At 38.6% G+C, this 15,013-nt stretch overlaps 2 protein-coding genes across 3 annotated transcripts; both read right to left on the bottom strand.

Annotated features, from left to right (window-relative positions):
- Window positions 1–94: 94 nt before the first annotated feature.
- ppp1r42 (protein phosphatase 1, regulatory subunit 42) lies at window positions 95–5,862 on the bottom strand. Of its 2 annotated transcripts, none has more exons than XM_028005203.1 (8): window positions 5,748–5,862; window positions 4,369–4,564; window positions 4,119–4,285; window positions 3,880–4,018; window positions 3,313–3,429; window positions 1,049–1,166; window positions 770–904; window positions 95–473 (listed from the first exon to the last, which is right to left on the bottom strand). In XM_028005203.1, exons 2-8 carry the CDS (start codon window positions 4,498–4,500, stop codon window positions 313–315), a joined length of 969 nt encoding a protein of 322 aa, XP_027861004.1. In that variant the 5' UTR covers window positions 4,501–4,564; window positions 5,748–5,862; the 3' UTR covers window positions 95–312. The 2 variants fall into 2 exon arrangements, with proteins under 2 accessions (XP_027861004.1, XP_027861005.1); XM_028005204.1 differs by having other exon boundaries at window positions 4,119–4,174.
- A 2,623-nt stretch (window positions 5,863–8,485) lies between these two features.
- On the bottom strand, window positions 8,486–13,808 carry cops5 (COP9 signalosome subunit 5). The gene is made up of 8 exons (XM_028005793.1): window positions 13,517–13,808; window positions 12,806–13,040; window positions 11,656–11,784; window positions 10,747–10,812; window positions 10,533–10,618; window positions 10,334–10,445; window positions 9,479–9,627; window positions 8,486–8,714 (listed from the first exon to the last, which is right to left on the bottom strand). Exons 1-8 carry the CDS (start codon window positions 13,651–13,653, stop codon window positions 8,624–8,626), a joined length of 1,005 nt encoding a protein of 334 aa, XP_027861594.1. The 5' UTR covers window positions 13,654–13,808; the 3' UTR covers window positions 8,486–8,623.
- Window positions 13,809–15,013: the final 1,205 nt, after the last annotated feature.

Genomic DNA, 15,013 nt, shown 5'->3' with positions numbered 1-15,013 from the left:
GCAGGCGAATCATTTAGATTGTGCCACATTTCATCCAATGGTTCACGCATTTTGAAGAGAAAGGAAAAAATATATATACAAGCAACACAAGGAACAGCATGAGCTGCAAATGATTTATTTGTACAGAAACTAAAAATCTAGAAGAAGAAGGGCTACATGTTTTACTCATTACTCTTTCCCAGGTGGTTAATTCAGTCAGCTGGTGAAATCAAATGGATATGCCATGAATTTCATCCACTGCAGCTACAGAATATCTGGCTTAAAGATGAAAGGTGTTTAGACAAAGGGCTGGAATGAAGATAGTAGGGATACTCAGGACTTCAGACTGATGACCTCAGAAATTGGACTTATAGGCTGACTTTGAACCGGCATAAATGACTGAAGAGGCTCCTGTGGCTCCCCGCTACGCATGTCGTTGGGCCGAAAAGGAAGTGAACTCTGACTTTGCTCTGACTCTGCGAACCCAAAGTCATCTGTAACACAAACAAACTCACATACAATGGAGAAATTCTGACGTGTCCGAACACATGCAGGATTAAGAAAGTCTGACATGCAGCTTTCATTTGGGTTTCTCTGTTTTCTGAATTGTGAAGAACGTGAACAGTGTGGATTAGGGAGACTGTTTTGGATTGTAGCCACAAAAGAAAAAAAATGACATCAAAAACTGACAAAAAAAAAAAGTCAGACTGATTAAACCCTTACTCCCCCCTGGAAATCCAATGATAAGTAAACAATAGTAACTGATTCAATAGGATAAGGAGGGACTCACTTGTGGGAGGACGAGCAACCACGGGCCAAGTCATCATTGTATTCTTGTTTTTTCTCTTTTTGCTTTCTTTTGCCGCTTTCCAGTTAACAAGGAATTGCCTGGTTATCTCGTTAATGTCTCTACCATCAAGAGTGCCTGTGTAAACAAATGTATAATTGAAAAAGAAAGCATTTACTGTTTATTGGATGTATGATTTTTTTAAAAAATATATTAGAACAGCTAGAGCAAAAGAATTTAAGTGTATTTCTGTTGCTCAAGAAGACAAATAATAACATTTACCAAGTTTTTGGCACGCAACTATAAGGCGATCTCTGTACTTTCGTTGTTTACACACAGGATTTCCACTCAAATCCAATATGAGCAGCTTAGACCAGAGCTCGAACACGTCCTCCAGCTCCTTCAAAACAGAAAAATATCAAATGAAGGTGCTGTGTTTTAATCACTCCTGATTCAAATGGGAGTATCGGTGTCTTTACTGTGATGCCTGGAAACTAAAGAGGAAATCATTTCAACTTTACTTTGAACAAATGAATGCTTGTCTGCAATAGGATGGCAAATCAGAGACAAACACATGATTAAGCGCCAAAGAAGTGGTAAAAGGGAAGGTTAGTGTGAGGTACAAGGGCCAATAGAAAAAGGCATAAACAACACATCAGTCTGTTTTAATAAACAGTGTCGCCGGTGTCATGTAACTCCTAGTTTTCTCCTGGGGGCGATGCAAGGCTGGCTCCTCCAGCGACTTGCCTGCAGTTGTATGTTTATCTAAAGGCACATTAATCCAAGCCTGGAAATATGAATACTCTCTGGACACGCTCTGATTGTTCATTGCCTTCCTGTCTTGGCCAAAGCGCTTCCACTTTTCCAGCCTGAGCTGCAATCAGTTCAGAGGGGACCCCTTGAGCACCGTGCGCTCCCAGGTTTTGATAAATGATCGTGTCAGGGCCGTCACTCAGAAGGTCCTCACTGAAGAGGAGCCCAGCGCCAAATTGCCCCCCAGTGCGGGGGCGTGGGGAGCAACTCAGGCTGGAGACTCGCTAAGCTTGATGGGCCAGTTATGAACCTGCGTTTGACTAGCGCTTCGATTCCTCTGTCCTCTCTGCCCTGCGCGCGGCTAACAGCCTCCGAAGAGGCTCCCCATTTGTCACCCCGGCTGACTGGCTGTCATAATCTATTTTAAAAATCCATAATGTTTCCTTAGGATTTTTCACCAAATGTTGCAGAAAAAGAAATTGATCCTTTTGGAGAGCTGTCTTTGCAGGATCAATAGAGGGAGACGGGTTGCATAAATTATAGGAAATATTTGCTGGGAGTGACGTGTACACTAGAATTGCCTACGTCAATGCTCAAAAACAGAAACTTATTTGCATTAAAGAAGAATAAGTCAGTTATAAAATGCTTGCAAAGTGCTGTCAGAATTATGGAGTTTTTAATCAACCTCTTTGGTTTGCAAATTAATTCTGGGTTTTAAGACAAATCTTCATTAAGTGATATTTTCTGAGTTCAGGATATCAAACACTGGATCCTCGGGTTGGGAAGAAAAACAAAATCCAGCCTTTCAAGGAAAGAGAGAAACTTGTGCTTGTTAAAAGCTGTCAGTGAGAAAAGTCTCTTGGGAGCAGCTTGCTGATTTGCTGCATAATTTTGATCCTTTGCGCGTCGAGCAGACTGGGAACCTCTGGTCAGGTTTTTTGCAGGATTTGGTTCCCTACATCCCTGCTCTCCATATCATTTCACACACCACTGCAGAAGGCTGCCGAGCAATAAGAGAGTCAACTTCATCAGCTAATGAATGTGATTTTAATATACATCGTCTGCATACTTTCCTATCATGTCATGCAAAAGATTTACACCCCAACGTCCTATGGAGATTTTATGTGACAGGCGGTGATGGTTTGCATGAAGGTGGCCCCCTTCCCTCTGATTCCCCTATATAAAATTCAGAGCAAGCACTTGCATTCAAAAGAAAACAGAATCTCCTTGTAGTTAAGATAGTATGAATCCAGCTGCTTTGTGAATACTTGAAGGTTTGAAGCCATTTTTGCAAGAAAGTCATAAGTAGTTGTGTTGAAAGTTTGCCAGATGCTATGTAGAGGATAGAATCTTAAACACACAATCCCCAGAGTGAAACATGGTGTGGGCAGCATCATGCTATGGGGATGTTTTTCTCTAGAAGGAGCAAGGAATCTGGTCAGAGGTTATCTGAAGATGCAAGGAAAAACGAACTGAGGAGATAACGTGGCCATTTGAATCAGCTGTGTTGGCAGAGACATTAAAATTAGGATTAGTTTGGGACATTCCCATGGTATGAGTGGATACAGGATATTCGCTTGTTGGAAGGACCTAATCAAATCCAATTTATAATCTGTGAGTCTGTGTTCTCCATTCAATTTGGTTTACCTAGAGGTATATTTTTAAAGAAAATTGAGCAAAAATGTCTACAAAGATGTAAAAAATATAAATCATAAATTTTTCTTACACTACACATTCACGCCTTTCTCAGTTTTGGCCTATCAGATAATCGCCCAATAGTCAAGGTGACTTACATCAATATGAAGCAATTTGTTCTTAGCAGCAGAAAAATGTTCGAGTTCCTTCAGCACCGACAGGTCTTTGATGTCCTCAATGTTATTGTTATTAATATTCAGCACACAAAGAGATTCCTGTGCAAAGAATTCATGTCAGTGGAGAGAAAGAGTTAAAATTACTGATACATTAAAACACGTTTGAAGTCAAATCATCCTACAGTTATATATAAGACAGACAGAATGAAACAGCAAATTGAAACTGACATGCAATTAAAGCTTTTCTTAAAAGAAACACATTGGAGGGTTATTGTATGTGTTGGAAAATCACATAGATCCATGACAATATGTTTTCTGAAGCATCTAGATTTGTTGCCATTTATATATCGGAACTACTGCCGGTGCTAAATATGCATTTCTGTATTAGCTTCTAGAGTTTGCAGAGACTCAGTTATTTATTTAAGTTATCTAAACAACCGGGAGTAACAGAAGCCTCTTTGGTATCAATGTTAAAAAAAGAGGCTCATTAAAAAAGGAGCAGACTTTGTGGCTATTTCTGCACCGCGCGATGTGAAATGCAGGTCATACAGCAAGAGCGAGGACACTCGTGGGGTCAAAGAGCAACTGGTCCCCTGGCTCCAGCTGTTGATTCTCCAAATGAAGCTCTTTGAGTCCGCGGAGCTCCTCCAAACCCTCCACCACTGAAATTCTGTTCCTACTCAGATACCTGGAAAAATAATACGAGCAGGAAAATCACCCATATGCCTTCAAGCTCAAACGGAGGACACGACACAGAATATAAATCCATTAAAAGCATCTGCGCTCACAGTTTGGAGAGTTTCCTCAGGTTGGAGAGATTATCCATATGAGTGATGTTGTTGTTCTGCAGATACAGATGGGTGAGGTTGGAGGCAAAGTCCAGGCTGCAAATCTTTGTTAAGCGATTCTCAAACAGGTAAAGCACAGTGAGGTTCCCGCACATGGACAGATCTCCCTAAAGATTTCAAATGTAACTTGAAACGAATAGTTGGGGAAACAAACAGAAGCGAAGGATAAGTGATGATGTCGGCTACTCACAATCTCCTCAATGTTCCTGTTGGAAAAGTGGAGATGGGTGAGGGTCTTCAGGTAATGCAGAAGAGAGATGCCCCTTCTCTTTTTGAAGTGTTTTCCAGATTTAGCTATGAGATCTATGGTCAGACAGGCCATGTTGTCTTGGCTTCACAAAGGGTGTTTCTTCAGCCAATCGCAGAGCCCACAGCACTGACCTGGACTGTTTATAAGAAAAACACATAAATTAGCTGAAATAACAAACAAATTCCTCATAAAAAACTGTCTATTAGTTATAAATAGCTTCTATTTACATTTTTAAAAATCTGATATCTAAATCTCTATTTTTGGTGCAAATTTATAATTAAAAGTAACTTGTGAAAGAAAAAAAAACGACTTCACCATACTCAAAGAGGTGAACGTTTTCTAAGAGGGCAAATGCTTTGGTGACCCCTCAGTTTGTGTTGTAACCATAGTGACCCCCCTCTATGTGCAGTCTGAGCTGCTTCCTCTGCTTCCTTGTGTTCAGACCCCAAGGGACTTTTTATGAGCTTGACCTTACACCGAGGTATTAAATTTTGCACTTTGATTTTACATTGCTTGTAGAATAGGTTTTCCTATATATCACCTCTCCACCTGCTAAATAAACAGCTGTCAGCATGTGTGGCTACTGACAGATTACTACACTGGCCTTTAGGCACACGCCGGAGGGCCCAAAAAGTGCAGGGAGGTCCTGGTGATATGATAGAGACATATGATATACTCTAGAATTGGACCAAAAATCAAATAATTGTAAACAAATATAATTTGATTTAAAAAGGGATATGAAATAGTTTAAATAAATAAAAAAATTCTTGCGATATAAGGGGAAGTTGCACATAACCCACTATTAGATAACATACAAACTAACAAATGAAAACATAATTGACAATATTAAGTACATTAACACGACACAAAATGCATACTACGGTAATAAATAAGGGACAAAATGAAACCAAATAACATTAAATTCTTGAAAATATATGCAAACATATTTCATCTCAAAAGTCCATGGAATAAGTTTTGGAAATATAAACATTTTTCTGTATACTTTCTCTTTCCATTCTTATCCAGTCCTGGACAAATTCTTAAATCAATAATATATAGCAGCCAGCTAACCAAGTCCTCGAAACGAAAAAATGCAGCGAGAGCCTTTATTTCTCTCTTTTCTCATAAATGACGTGCAAACGTCAAAGCTGCGCCTTTAAATACGTTTTGTGAAGTGAACATTTAATTGAAAGCTGCATTAAAAGCGCACCACGACACGTCTGTATGAATTGAATAACATAACCATTTAACGCAGCGCCTCCTCACAAAAAGGAGGAAAAACGAACACATTTCTCCTTCCGGTCGAGGTCAGCAAATACCTTAAAATTGATGCAAAGGAAGCCGCTTCGGAGAAGTTAGAAAGCCCGTCGCAAACAAAGTTTGTTTGATACTAGCACGTGGTTGTTATGGAAACAACGCAACAGCAGCAACCAGAATTTACAGAATACGCCGGAAATAGTTGTCTTTGCTTTTTTTTTGTTTTGCATTTTAAGTCGGTGTAACTTGAAACAAGCCATTAAACTATTAAATACAGAGCCATATCTCTTTAAACATTTTACATGTTGTTAAGTTAACTTATATCATTAAGATCAAAAGACATTGTAGATGAAAAGCTGACAAAGTGGCGTGCTTTTGAATTCGCCTCCCTGTACTTTGTAAAACGACTTGGCTTCACACAAATAAACACTTGTTTTTACTCATTCTTCTCTGCAAAAAAGCTTAGGCAGATTGATTGGGGTGTCTGTGAATAGCAACTTCTAAGTTATTGATTGCCAATTGGATTCAGGTTTGGACTTTACCTGAGCTATTGATTTCAAATTCTATCTGTATATTTGGGGTCCTACTGGAAACTCCACTCCAGTCTGAAGTGATCTTTGCATCCTCTTACAGGTATTTTTCCAATGAGCCGTTAATACTTATTCAATACTCAATCAATCAAATCTGACCAGCTTCCCTGTCCCTGCTGTGGAAAGCCCTCCCACAGCATGATAGCCACACGATGTGGCACATATAATATAGACTTGGTTCACTATCATAGATTTAGATTTTTGCATTGCATTTTGGCTTTATCTAGTAGTTGTCCTATCAGTAGATTCTTCTACCTGAACTGTAAATCTCCAGAGTTAATAAGGGCCTCTCAGATGCCTCACTCCTATTAATGCTCTTCAAGCTTTGCATATTGTTTTATGGCCTAAAACTGCTTTAATATTTCTAGATCATTCTCTTTGACCTGGTCTGTTCACCAAGAAACCTTTGAGGCCTTTTCCAGAGCAGCTAGTTTAAAATAGATTAATTTACACACAGAAAGACTCCCTCCAAAAACTAATGAACTGATTTCCAAAGGCATGTTTTTATTTTTAAAGTTTTATTATTTAGGGGTGTTAAGACAAATAAAGGTTTCACTAAAACAATTACACAACACTTTTTAGATTTGATTTAAAAGGAATAGTTTAAAAAACAAATTTTCTTTTATACTGAATTGTGTGAGGAAAAGCTAAAGTAGAATGGACAAAGTGAGATTACTGATTTTAAATGTGAGTTTAACAACCAATACTTATATTTTTATAATCTACTAACATTATACATAGGCGGAGCTACTTAAAAACGTTTTTTTTTTAAGTATCTCTTTTGCAGTTTACAATTCCCTGTTATTGCTACATTACAGAGATAATATTTCAGTAAAACACACCAAGTCAGGAACCCACCACATGCAGTGACCCCTGCATTGTTAATCTACATCATGCCATGACCTGAGCTTCCTGAGGGACCGCCCTCTACTTGCGCAGGAGCACATGGTGGAGAGGAAGTGTTGTACCTCCACATTTTTGGGCTGCGTTCTCCATCTTCACACACATTGCTGCTTAATTCGTCACCGGCCCAAGCTAAACATCTTACCTGGGACATTTGAACTACAGGACCTTCTTTCGGTGTCCGTAATCGATAGCTACTAATCTCATTAATCATCTGCACTCATGGCAGTGTCAAACGTTGAATACATTCACCCTTTGAAGGAATAGAGACGTACTGTGGAGTTAAAATACAAAGAAAACAGAAAGAATATATGGTTAATGGACTTTTGGCTTTTCCTAATGCAATTTTAGTCATGCATGCAAATGTCCATCTGGAGATAATCATTATGTTTACACACTGAACAAGTTCAGTATGTTTCGATGAATCTGAAATAATGAGGAATGGGGAATAAGGGAAAACAATATTAGCCGTGCATATTTTAAATACTTCATCAGCACTGTGACAGACATCCATGCAATTCATTTAAATATCTGGCAAAAGCATGAGCTAATCAGTGGGTTTTTACAGAAACCTTATCTAACGAGTTTACATTCATAATTAAATTTAATATAGCAGGGTTCATTTTTCTACCTTGAACCTGAAGACAATTTAGATAATAGCTCAAGAAAATTATTACAAGCAGTTGCGCCGCAGCAAATGTGCATGAGAAACACCAGGCATCTCCTCCACTGCCCCGCCGGGATTCTCTCCTCTGCAACACATGACGTTACAAATACACATTAAACCATTACAATACCAGAAAAAAACAAGACACGACACGAACGCAAGTCAAAACAGCTGTCAGTGGAAAAAAGAGGCAGACTAGGTGGACGTTCGCTTCGATGAAGAGCAGACACGCCGGGGTGAATGGACTCCTGTGTGCGCGGCTCGTGCCTCTGCGCTGCATCACCGCCTCCACCGCAGCCGGCGGCATCGCCGGCGCGTCTGTCGCCGAGGGCCGAGCAGCGCGCAGCGTGAGAGCCCGCAGGGACGTCCCAGGCAGGGCGGGCGATCCCCGCTGAGCCTGTGCAGGAGCTGGAGTTCGTCATTCGGTTATGTAATGCTGCGACGTGGTGGGAGCCAAATATGACCGCAGTGGGTTATTTAAATGTTTTGCTGGAGAGGAGATTTGCCCTAAAACGAGTTTCATTTAGAGGCCTAAATATAGACTGTGTATTTAGAATATTACCTTAACTACATTATTCAAATGATCCACTTTATCAGATGCAATGTGACAGATCACATAAAAATATATTCACGCAAGATGGTGCTTTTAATATTTTATTTTTTTTACTGCAGTTTTGCTCAACAAAAACCCTCTCAAACAGAAATGGTAGTAATCTAAGCAGGAGTACAGCCAGTCATGCACAAGAAATAATTTTGAGATAAAACTGTGTTTTCAGTGTTAATTGGCGGATGTGTTGATTTGATTGAAGAGTTTATCTTTAATGACTTGGGACATCAGGCCGTGAATTGCCTCTATGGTCGTCTTGCAGCTGAAACAAAGCAGAGTGAAAAATGAAGATTAGCAGTCGCAGCGGCAAGAAAAAAAAAAAAAAAAAAGGAGGGAGGCAGTACAGAAACGTTACATCTGCATGAGAATCGCTCCATAGACTTCCATAAAAAAATATATTGTTTAGTTTCTTACATACATACACAATTGCAGGACAAATGTATAATGACTATAATCTGTTTAAATATTTTAAAATGTATGGAGTTTAAAATTATTCCATATTATCAAACAACTTGATTTTAAGTTACAGGCCACTTAAAAATATAGTTAGTGTAAGGAAAAGATGCATTGTTTTTGACATAAATATCTGAAAAATGAAGAATGCATTCTCTTTTTCAATTCACTACACTATGATAAATCTAAATGAACCAGAGTGCACCCAGTTGCCTGCAGAAGTCATCTACTTACTATGACAAATTTTAAACTTTTTGACACACATGGAAAACATAAGACTAACATAATGGTGGTGGCAACATAGTACTGTGGGGTTGCATTTTATAGATTTCCAGTAATCTGAAAATAACGTTGCTACAGAAGTATTCATTGAAATACTCCAATAACGTTACTATAACTTTCATATTTTTACTTGCAAATAGTTTAGAAACACAGTAGAAACAATCTCCATTACTATATAGCTTATGTTACGAGTTTGACTACATTTGCAAGGCAATGTAGGTAATTAAGTCAAACATAAATGATTTAAAGCAAAAGTGTGACGGATTTTTTTTTAAATGAAAAGATATCCACCTGTCTCGCGTTGCTTTGGCCAGCTTATCCTCGGATTTCCGGTCATGCGTGTCGAGGCCGAGCATGAAGCTGCCTCTGCCCAGCTGGGCCTCCGACTGCTCCAGCTTCTCCGACAGGTCGAACACCTGGCCCGTGGTGTAGTCCGAGTTCTGAGCGTCCAGCAAACAAACATTCACTTACACACAAAGAAACCAACCCATGCACAATTTGCCAACAAAAAACCCAGATAACAGATTTTTCCACATAAAGAACAGCAACTAATCTGCCCAACAAGCTGCTAAAAACACTTTGCGAGCCGTGGTGAATGGCTGAACGTCGGCGAAACGTTTGCCTAAGGTGAGGTCGTGTTTATAGTAGAGAAGGTAATTAAAACACAATGACTCGGGGGGTGAGGGGGCGGCGGCAAGGGGGACAGTGTAGCAACTGACAAAGCCTGTCACCCGCGGAGCAGCTTGTTCTTGACATCTAGTCAATTCATCTTCCTCCATAATGTCAAAAAGGTCCCTGCTTGAATAAGCCTGATGTCTGTTTAAGGTATTTTAGAGGAGCGCAGGACAGAGTTACAACAACCAAATGCAAATTGGCATGATGGGTTTTCAATATTCAGACCAAACTGTGGAGGCGGTAAGGGGAGAAGGATCTCATCCAACTTTACTTCTAAACTGTGTTAAAAAGTTCACATACAGCTTATTACTAAAGCCAACAAACACGGGGACTTAGCTAATACGCGGTAATAAATCACAACATCACAAGCTGGCGACCACATGTCCAAATGAGTTATAGTCTAATAATTAACCATAAATCAAAATGCCAAACAATTAGTGTGCATTTTGATTCTTGAAGTTGCTTACATACCGTCAGCAGGCTGGAAGAACTTAAGGTATTGACCCAGTATTTATTCCAGAGGAGTTCCAGGAGCTTTCTATCAAGGGAAGACTTGAAGTAAGTCACCTCCAGGGCGTAATACCTAAATAGGACACGTATGAGGAAAAATATGAGCCGCGAGGGCAAAATCAGAATGCAAGAGCAACATTTTAAATGCAAATGTACTCACTGTTTACAGTGCACACCGAAATCCTCTATCTTATTCAGAGGGATTGTCTGATATTCTGACGGCCCCTCATCTGGAGGTTTGTAACCCTGAAAATTCAAGGTTGATTATTTACATTTAAAAAAACTATATAAATAATAAAAAATAAAACAAATTACTAAAATAAATAAAAATTAAAACATAAAACGAACTGGTTCAGGAAATGTCTTTGCTTTACCTTTGGGTATGTCCTAAAGGCACCGAGGTTGACCTTCCCTGCGGAAATAGTCCGAGTGGGGTCGATCTACAGTAGAAAGGGGGGAAACAAAGTCAGAGGTCGTAAGATCCTCCTGGGACCGCTCAAATCTGGCCCCCAAGAGCCTCCCACTCTGGCTGTCAGTGTGCTGAAAATACACACTTCGTTATACGACGCCGCCAGCATTTAAGTGCTGCTGTACCAAATGAGGTGTACAAAGGATATATGTTTGCAACAACAACAAAAAGAATTTACAGAGCAACTTACAAAGCTGCACTGACACATAAATAAATCTTCTCAGTTACTCAAGTTGTGTTTTTTTTATTTATTTATCAGGGATTCTGAAAGTTTCAGGGACTTAAAGGTTAATACAAAGATAATTGGAATTTAAGACCTGCATAAGTGACTTAAAATTAAAATCTGTAGCTTATTTAGTAACTTTTTAGTTTATAGATGAGCCACTCCATCATTTAAGTAAGAAAAATTCACTTTTCTAAATCGGAAATTTGTGTATTTTGGCAATACCAAACCATTAGAATCAATCTTTTACAGTCAAGTCTTTTTAGATATAAACTTTCTTCTGAAGAAAGAGCTTAAAGTGGGATATATGAAAATGTTGATTTTAATTGCTTAAAATACAATAAAGCAGATTGAGCTGCAGAACGCTTTTGCAGGGAAAGCTGAATGTCTGATGTGAGAGGACTTTTTGCCTTCCTGCATCTTGAGCTGCAAATCATCAAATGTACAAATTTAAGACCGAAGTCAATATATTTCAAGTCCTCTTAATGAAATATTTAAGACCTAAAGTGTAAAATTAAGACAAATAAATGTACAACTTTTCAATAACTTTATGAAGACCATATGTAAGTAAAAGTTTTTTTTATGGCTTACCACAACCGCCACAAAAGGTTCCTGAAACTGCTGGTTGAGCATCTGAGTGCTGACGTCTATGCCTGACAGCCAGCATCCGTAGCCTGGGTGACTGTGGTACCAGCCAATAGCATTTTCCAACCGACCGACCTAACACAACAAATTATATGCATAATGTTGAAAAGTTCAACTTACAGCAATACTGATGGCAAGAAAATACTAAAACAATGGTCTTTGATTAAAAATTAGGTCAGACAAAAAAGTCTACCTCGGCATAATCATTGCTAGTTTAAGAGTTTATTTTTGTTTTTCTTATAAAGGTAGAATATAGATATCATTGTTTTTCTAACCTACATATTTTTTTTGATGTGAAAGGCATGTTCCCATGTCATTCCCCTTTTATAGAGTTTCAAATAAAAATTCACCAAAGTTTCGCATTAAAATCTATACGACACAGATAGACAAGAAGTAATTGATTACCATTCAAAAGTTTTGTAAAATCTATGAGATACAAATCACTGATTTATTTGGAGGAAAAAAAAACAATTGAAAAATATATTCTTAGAATTACCAACATCCTGCCGACTGACTAGAAGTACTGAAATTGACATTTGAATTGTTCTTAATGTTTTACTTGGAGAGCTTCTTTTGAAGCTTTTTATACATCCTTAGATGCCAATAACTGTAATGTACAAGAACATTTTAAAAACACAAACCTTCTGGGACAGATAAAATAGGAATAATTAGCCTGTTAACTAGAAATGTCGCACATGGGAATAGGATTTAAAACTAAGTTTATGGTATTAAAATACTAACCATTCACAAAGGCTGATAGTGAATGGGTGTGGTAAACCCATCATGTTAGCTTTTCTAAAACACAAGTATAAACTGCTGCACAAAACATCTGTAAGCTGAAGGGTTTATTAAATTATTAAGGCAAGTTTTACCTTGAAGTGGCTTATTTTATAGTTTGGTTGCTGTTCCATCTAAGACAAAGCACTCTGATCAAGAAGTTACTCACTAAACTATTCTTGAATCACAATAACAAATCCATTCATTTATAACACAGTATTCAAATGAACAGAAAAATCCACAGAAAGTGTTAGTGCACTACTTTTTTAAACCTGCATTGTTACGGATTTTTCTAACCACGAGGAAGTCAGTTTCTTACCTGTTTGGCATTTTCAATGTAGGCGGCCATGTATTCATAGGCTGCAGCCTGGGCATTGACTCTGGTTTCTGTCCCTTCCACTGGCAGCGCAAAGCTGTCCATAATGATCATGGTTTCTCCGTCCACCTTCCCCAGCATGAGACCCATCACCTCCAGGTTCCCACCGGAGCGGGCGTGCATCACCATCTTCAGCAGCGCCAGAGCTGAGATCTTGCAGTACTTGAAGTAGTGGTGACTGGAAAGACAAATAAGCAATCACAAACAAGCACTCTATCTATTTAAACTGGGTTTTTTTTTGTTTTTTACAGTAAATCTCATTTAATGCATCACTTCTGTAAGTCGTACTCTCATGTTATAACCATAATCAAATACTTCTATATAGAATTACATACACATTTTGAAGATAAATACAAAAATGCTCGTTCCATGTACAATGTTTTCTGTTCGTTCCAAAAGTGAGATAAATATGATTATGACTCCAGATCTAGGTGACCTCTTGCCTCAGAATATGTTTACTGAAGCCACAACACAAATGTAGACCTTTGTAAACAAACAACGAAGTGCTGCTGCAGTGGACAATTAGCATGTTAGCTTTTAGCTAGCTAGGCTTTAAGCTAACCAGAACTAGCAGAATAAACACCACACAAAGTAGCCCAAACATCGATTTACATACACGCTCAGCAAAAAAACAGACAACACAAACAAACATACTCCTTCGTCCATGGCTTCGCGGCGAGGATTTCCTGCTGTTGTTTTTTGTCATATTTGTAAATTTCATCGATGCTCTGCACCTCCTGCATTCTGTTGGAGAGCTCCCATGTTTTCTGAGCCGTGCTGCTCCCGGCCATGGTGAAATTTAGCGGCCAGTCACGACACCTGATGTGTAAAAAAGCACCAAATTCCTCCTCAAATAAGAGACGAAACCTGGTGTTTCTTCAAAGATTGTTGGGGCCTAGCATCCACTCGCTCAGGAAGCCATGACAGTTGGACGAAACCAACATGCCAATACTAGAAAATGTTGAGTGACCTTTGGTCTTAGGGCTTCAGAAATCTACAGTTAATTAATCGTGGATATAATTTTTATTTAAAAACGTAATATTTAAGATATTCACGTGATTCACTACGAGTTATAATAACTAGTTTATGGATTACTCTTCTTAAATTACAATCATCACCAACAGATGGTATAGTCCATAGAAGACTGCAACTGACTGTTAAGGATACACTGCCATCTAGCGGCGGTTTTGCTCATACCTCGAAAAATAAAAGATGCTCCTCAAATTTGTCAACTATTATCCTTTGAATCCCTTTGAATCTGTCAGCATTTCTTTAATAAACAGTTGCGTTTTTATTGTCACTATGTACATGCATTAATTGAGAAAATATAGCAAGGAGTGTTCATATCTATACTATAGGGCCATAAGAGAAGGGTGAAAATGAACAAAACAACAAAACAACTTACACACACACACACACACACCCCTACATATATATATATAAGAACACATTTTCTCAGTTGTTTTTTAAATAATTTCTAACTGATTAAATAGAGTGTATGCCACTAAGATTCAGAACTAAATGTAAAGACTAAGGAATGTAAAGATAACAATGAAGAGCATCTGTGGCCAAAAGCCCAGTAAGAACCTTTGAGGTGAAGCTAGAACATGTATTAATGTGTCAGGTAGGAATCCACTGTAGTAACATTTCAATCCAATGGGCTGATCTACAGGAGAAGGTTCTCCTGCTGTCTGTTCTCCATACAGTGTTTGTACACATGCAGAGCAAGTCACCTGGCCCTGAGGATTAGAATGCCAACCCATTTCCATCCTGCCCACAGCTTTCGGAATGATTCAATTTTGCTAATCTTTGTTTAGCTTTAGAGTACGTGGCTTTGAGGCAGTATGGCATCCTTTTTCAATTGGGCATCCTTTGACTATTTTTGCATATCTACTTTCTTCCCCTTTTTTTCCCAGATAAAACTTATGGTCACAGGCTTCGCAATGCACGCAACAGAAAAAAAAACTAATTTAGGAGCCATACATGTTTGATAGGTAGACTTTGCCTCCTACTATTTTATCACAGAAACACAGATCCAGGTGTTGTATTTAACAGGTCAATTTACTCTTCATTATAAGCCACATAATCTTTCATGCTCAAAAACCAGCGCTACAAAGCAAGTTGTAATAACCGCTTATAGGGCTTTTAAAA

Source organism: Xiphophorus couchianus, chromosome 21 (genome assembly GCF_001444195.1).
Source record: "Xiphophorus couchianus chromosome 21, X_couchianus-1.0, whole genome shotgun sequence".
NCBI classification, from domain to species: Eukaryota; Metazoa; Chordata; class Actinopteri; order Cyprinodontiformes; family Poeciliidae; genus Xiphophorus; species Xiphophorus couchianus.
This window is presented reverse-complemented; position numbering and strand designations above follow the sequence as displayed.

Bases quoted from the DNA above. Each gene is read 5' to 3' on its own strand.
- cops5 (XM_028005793.1), bottom strand. From the start codon at position 13,653: ATGGCCGGGAGCAGCACGGCTCAGAAAACATGGGAGCTCTCCAACAGA. The intron at 10,813-11,655 runs GTAAGCCATAAA...TTTCTACTGTAG, and splicing joins AACCTTTTGTGGCGGTTGTG to ATCGACCCCACTCGGACTAT. The intron at 10,619-10,746 runs GTAAAGCAAAGA...TTGAATTTTCAG, and splicing joins CCTTTAGGACATACCCAAAG to GGTTACAAACCTCCAGATGA.
- ppp1r42 (XM_028005203.1), bottom strand. From the start codon at position 4,500: ATGGCCTGTCTGACCATAGATCTCATAGCTAAATCTGGAAAACACTTC. The intron at 4,019-4,118 runs GTGAGCGCAGAT...TTATTTTTCCAG, and splicing joins CTGAGGAAACTCTCCAAACT to GTATCTGAGTAGGAACAGAA. The intron at 474-769 runs GTGAGTCCCTCC...TTTGTGTTACAG, and splicing joins GGTTGCTCGTCCTCCCACAA to ATGACTTTGGGTTCGCAGAG.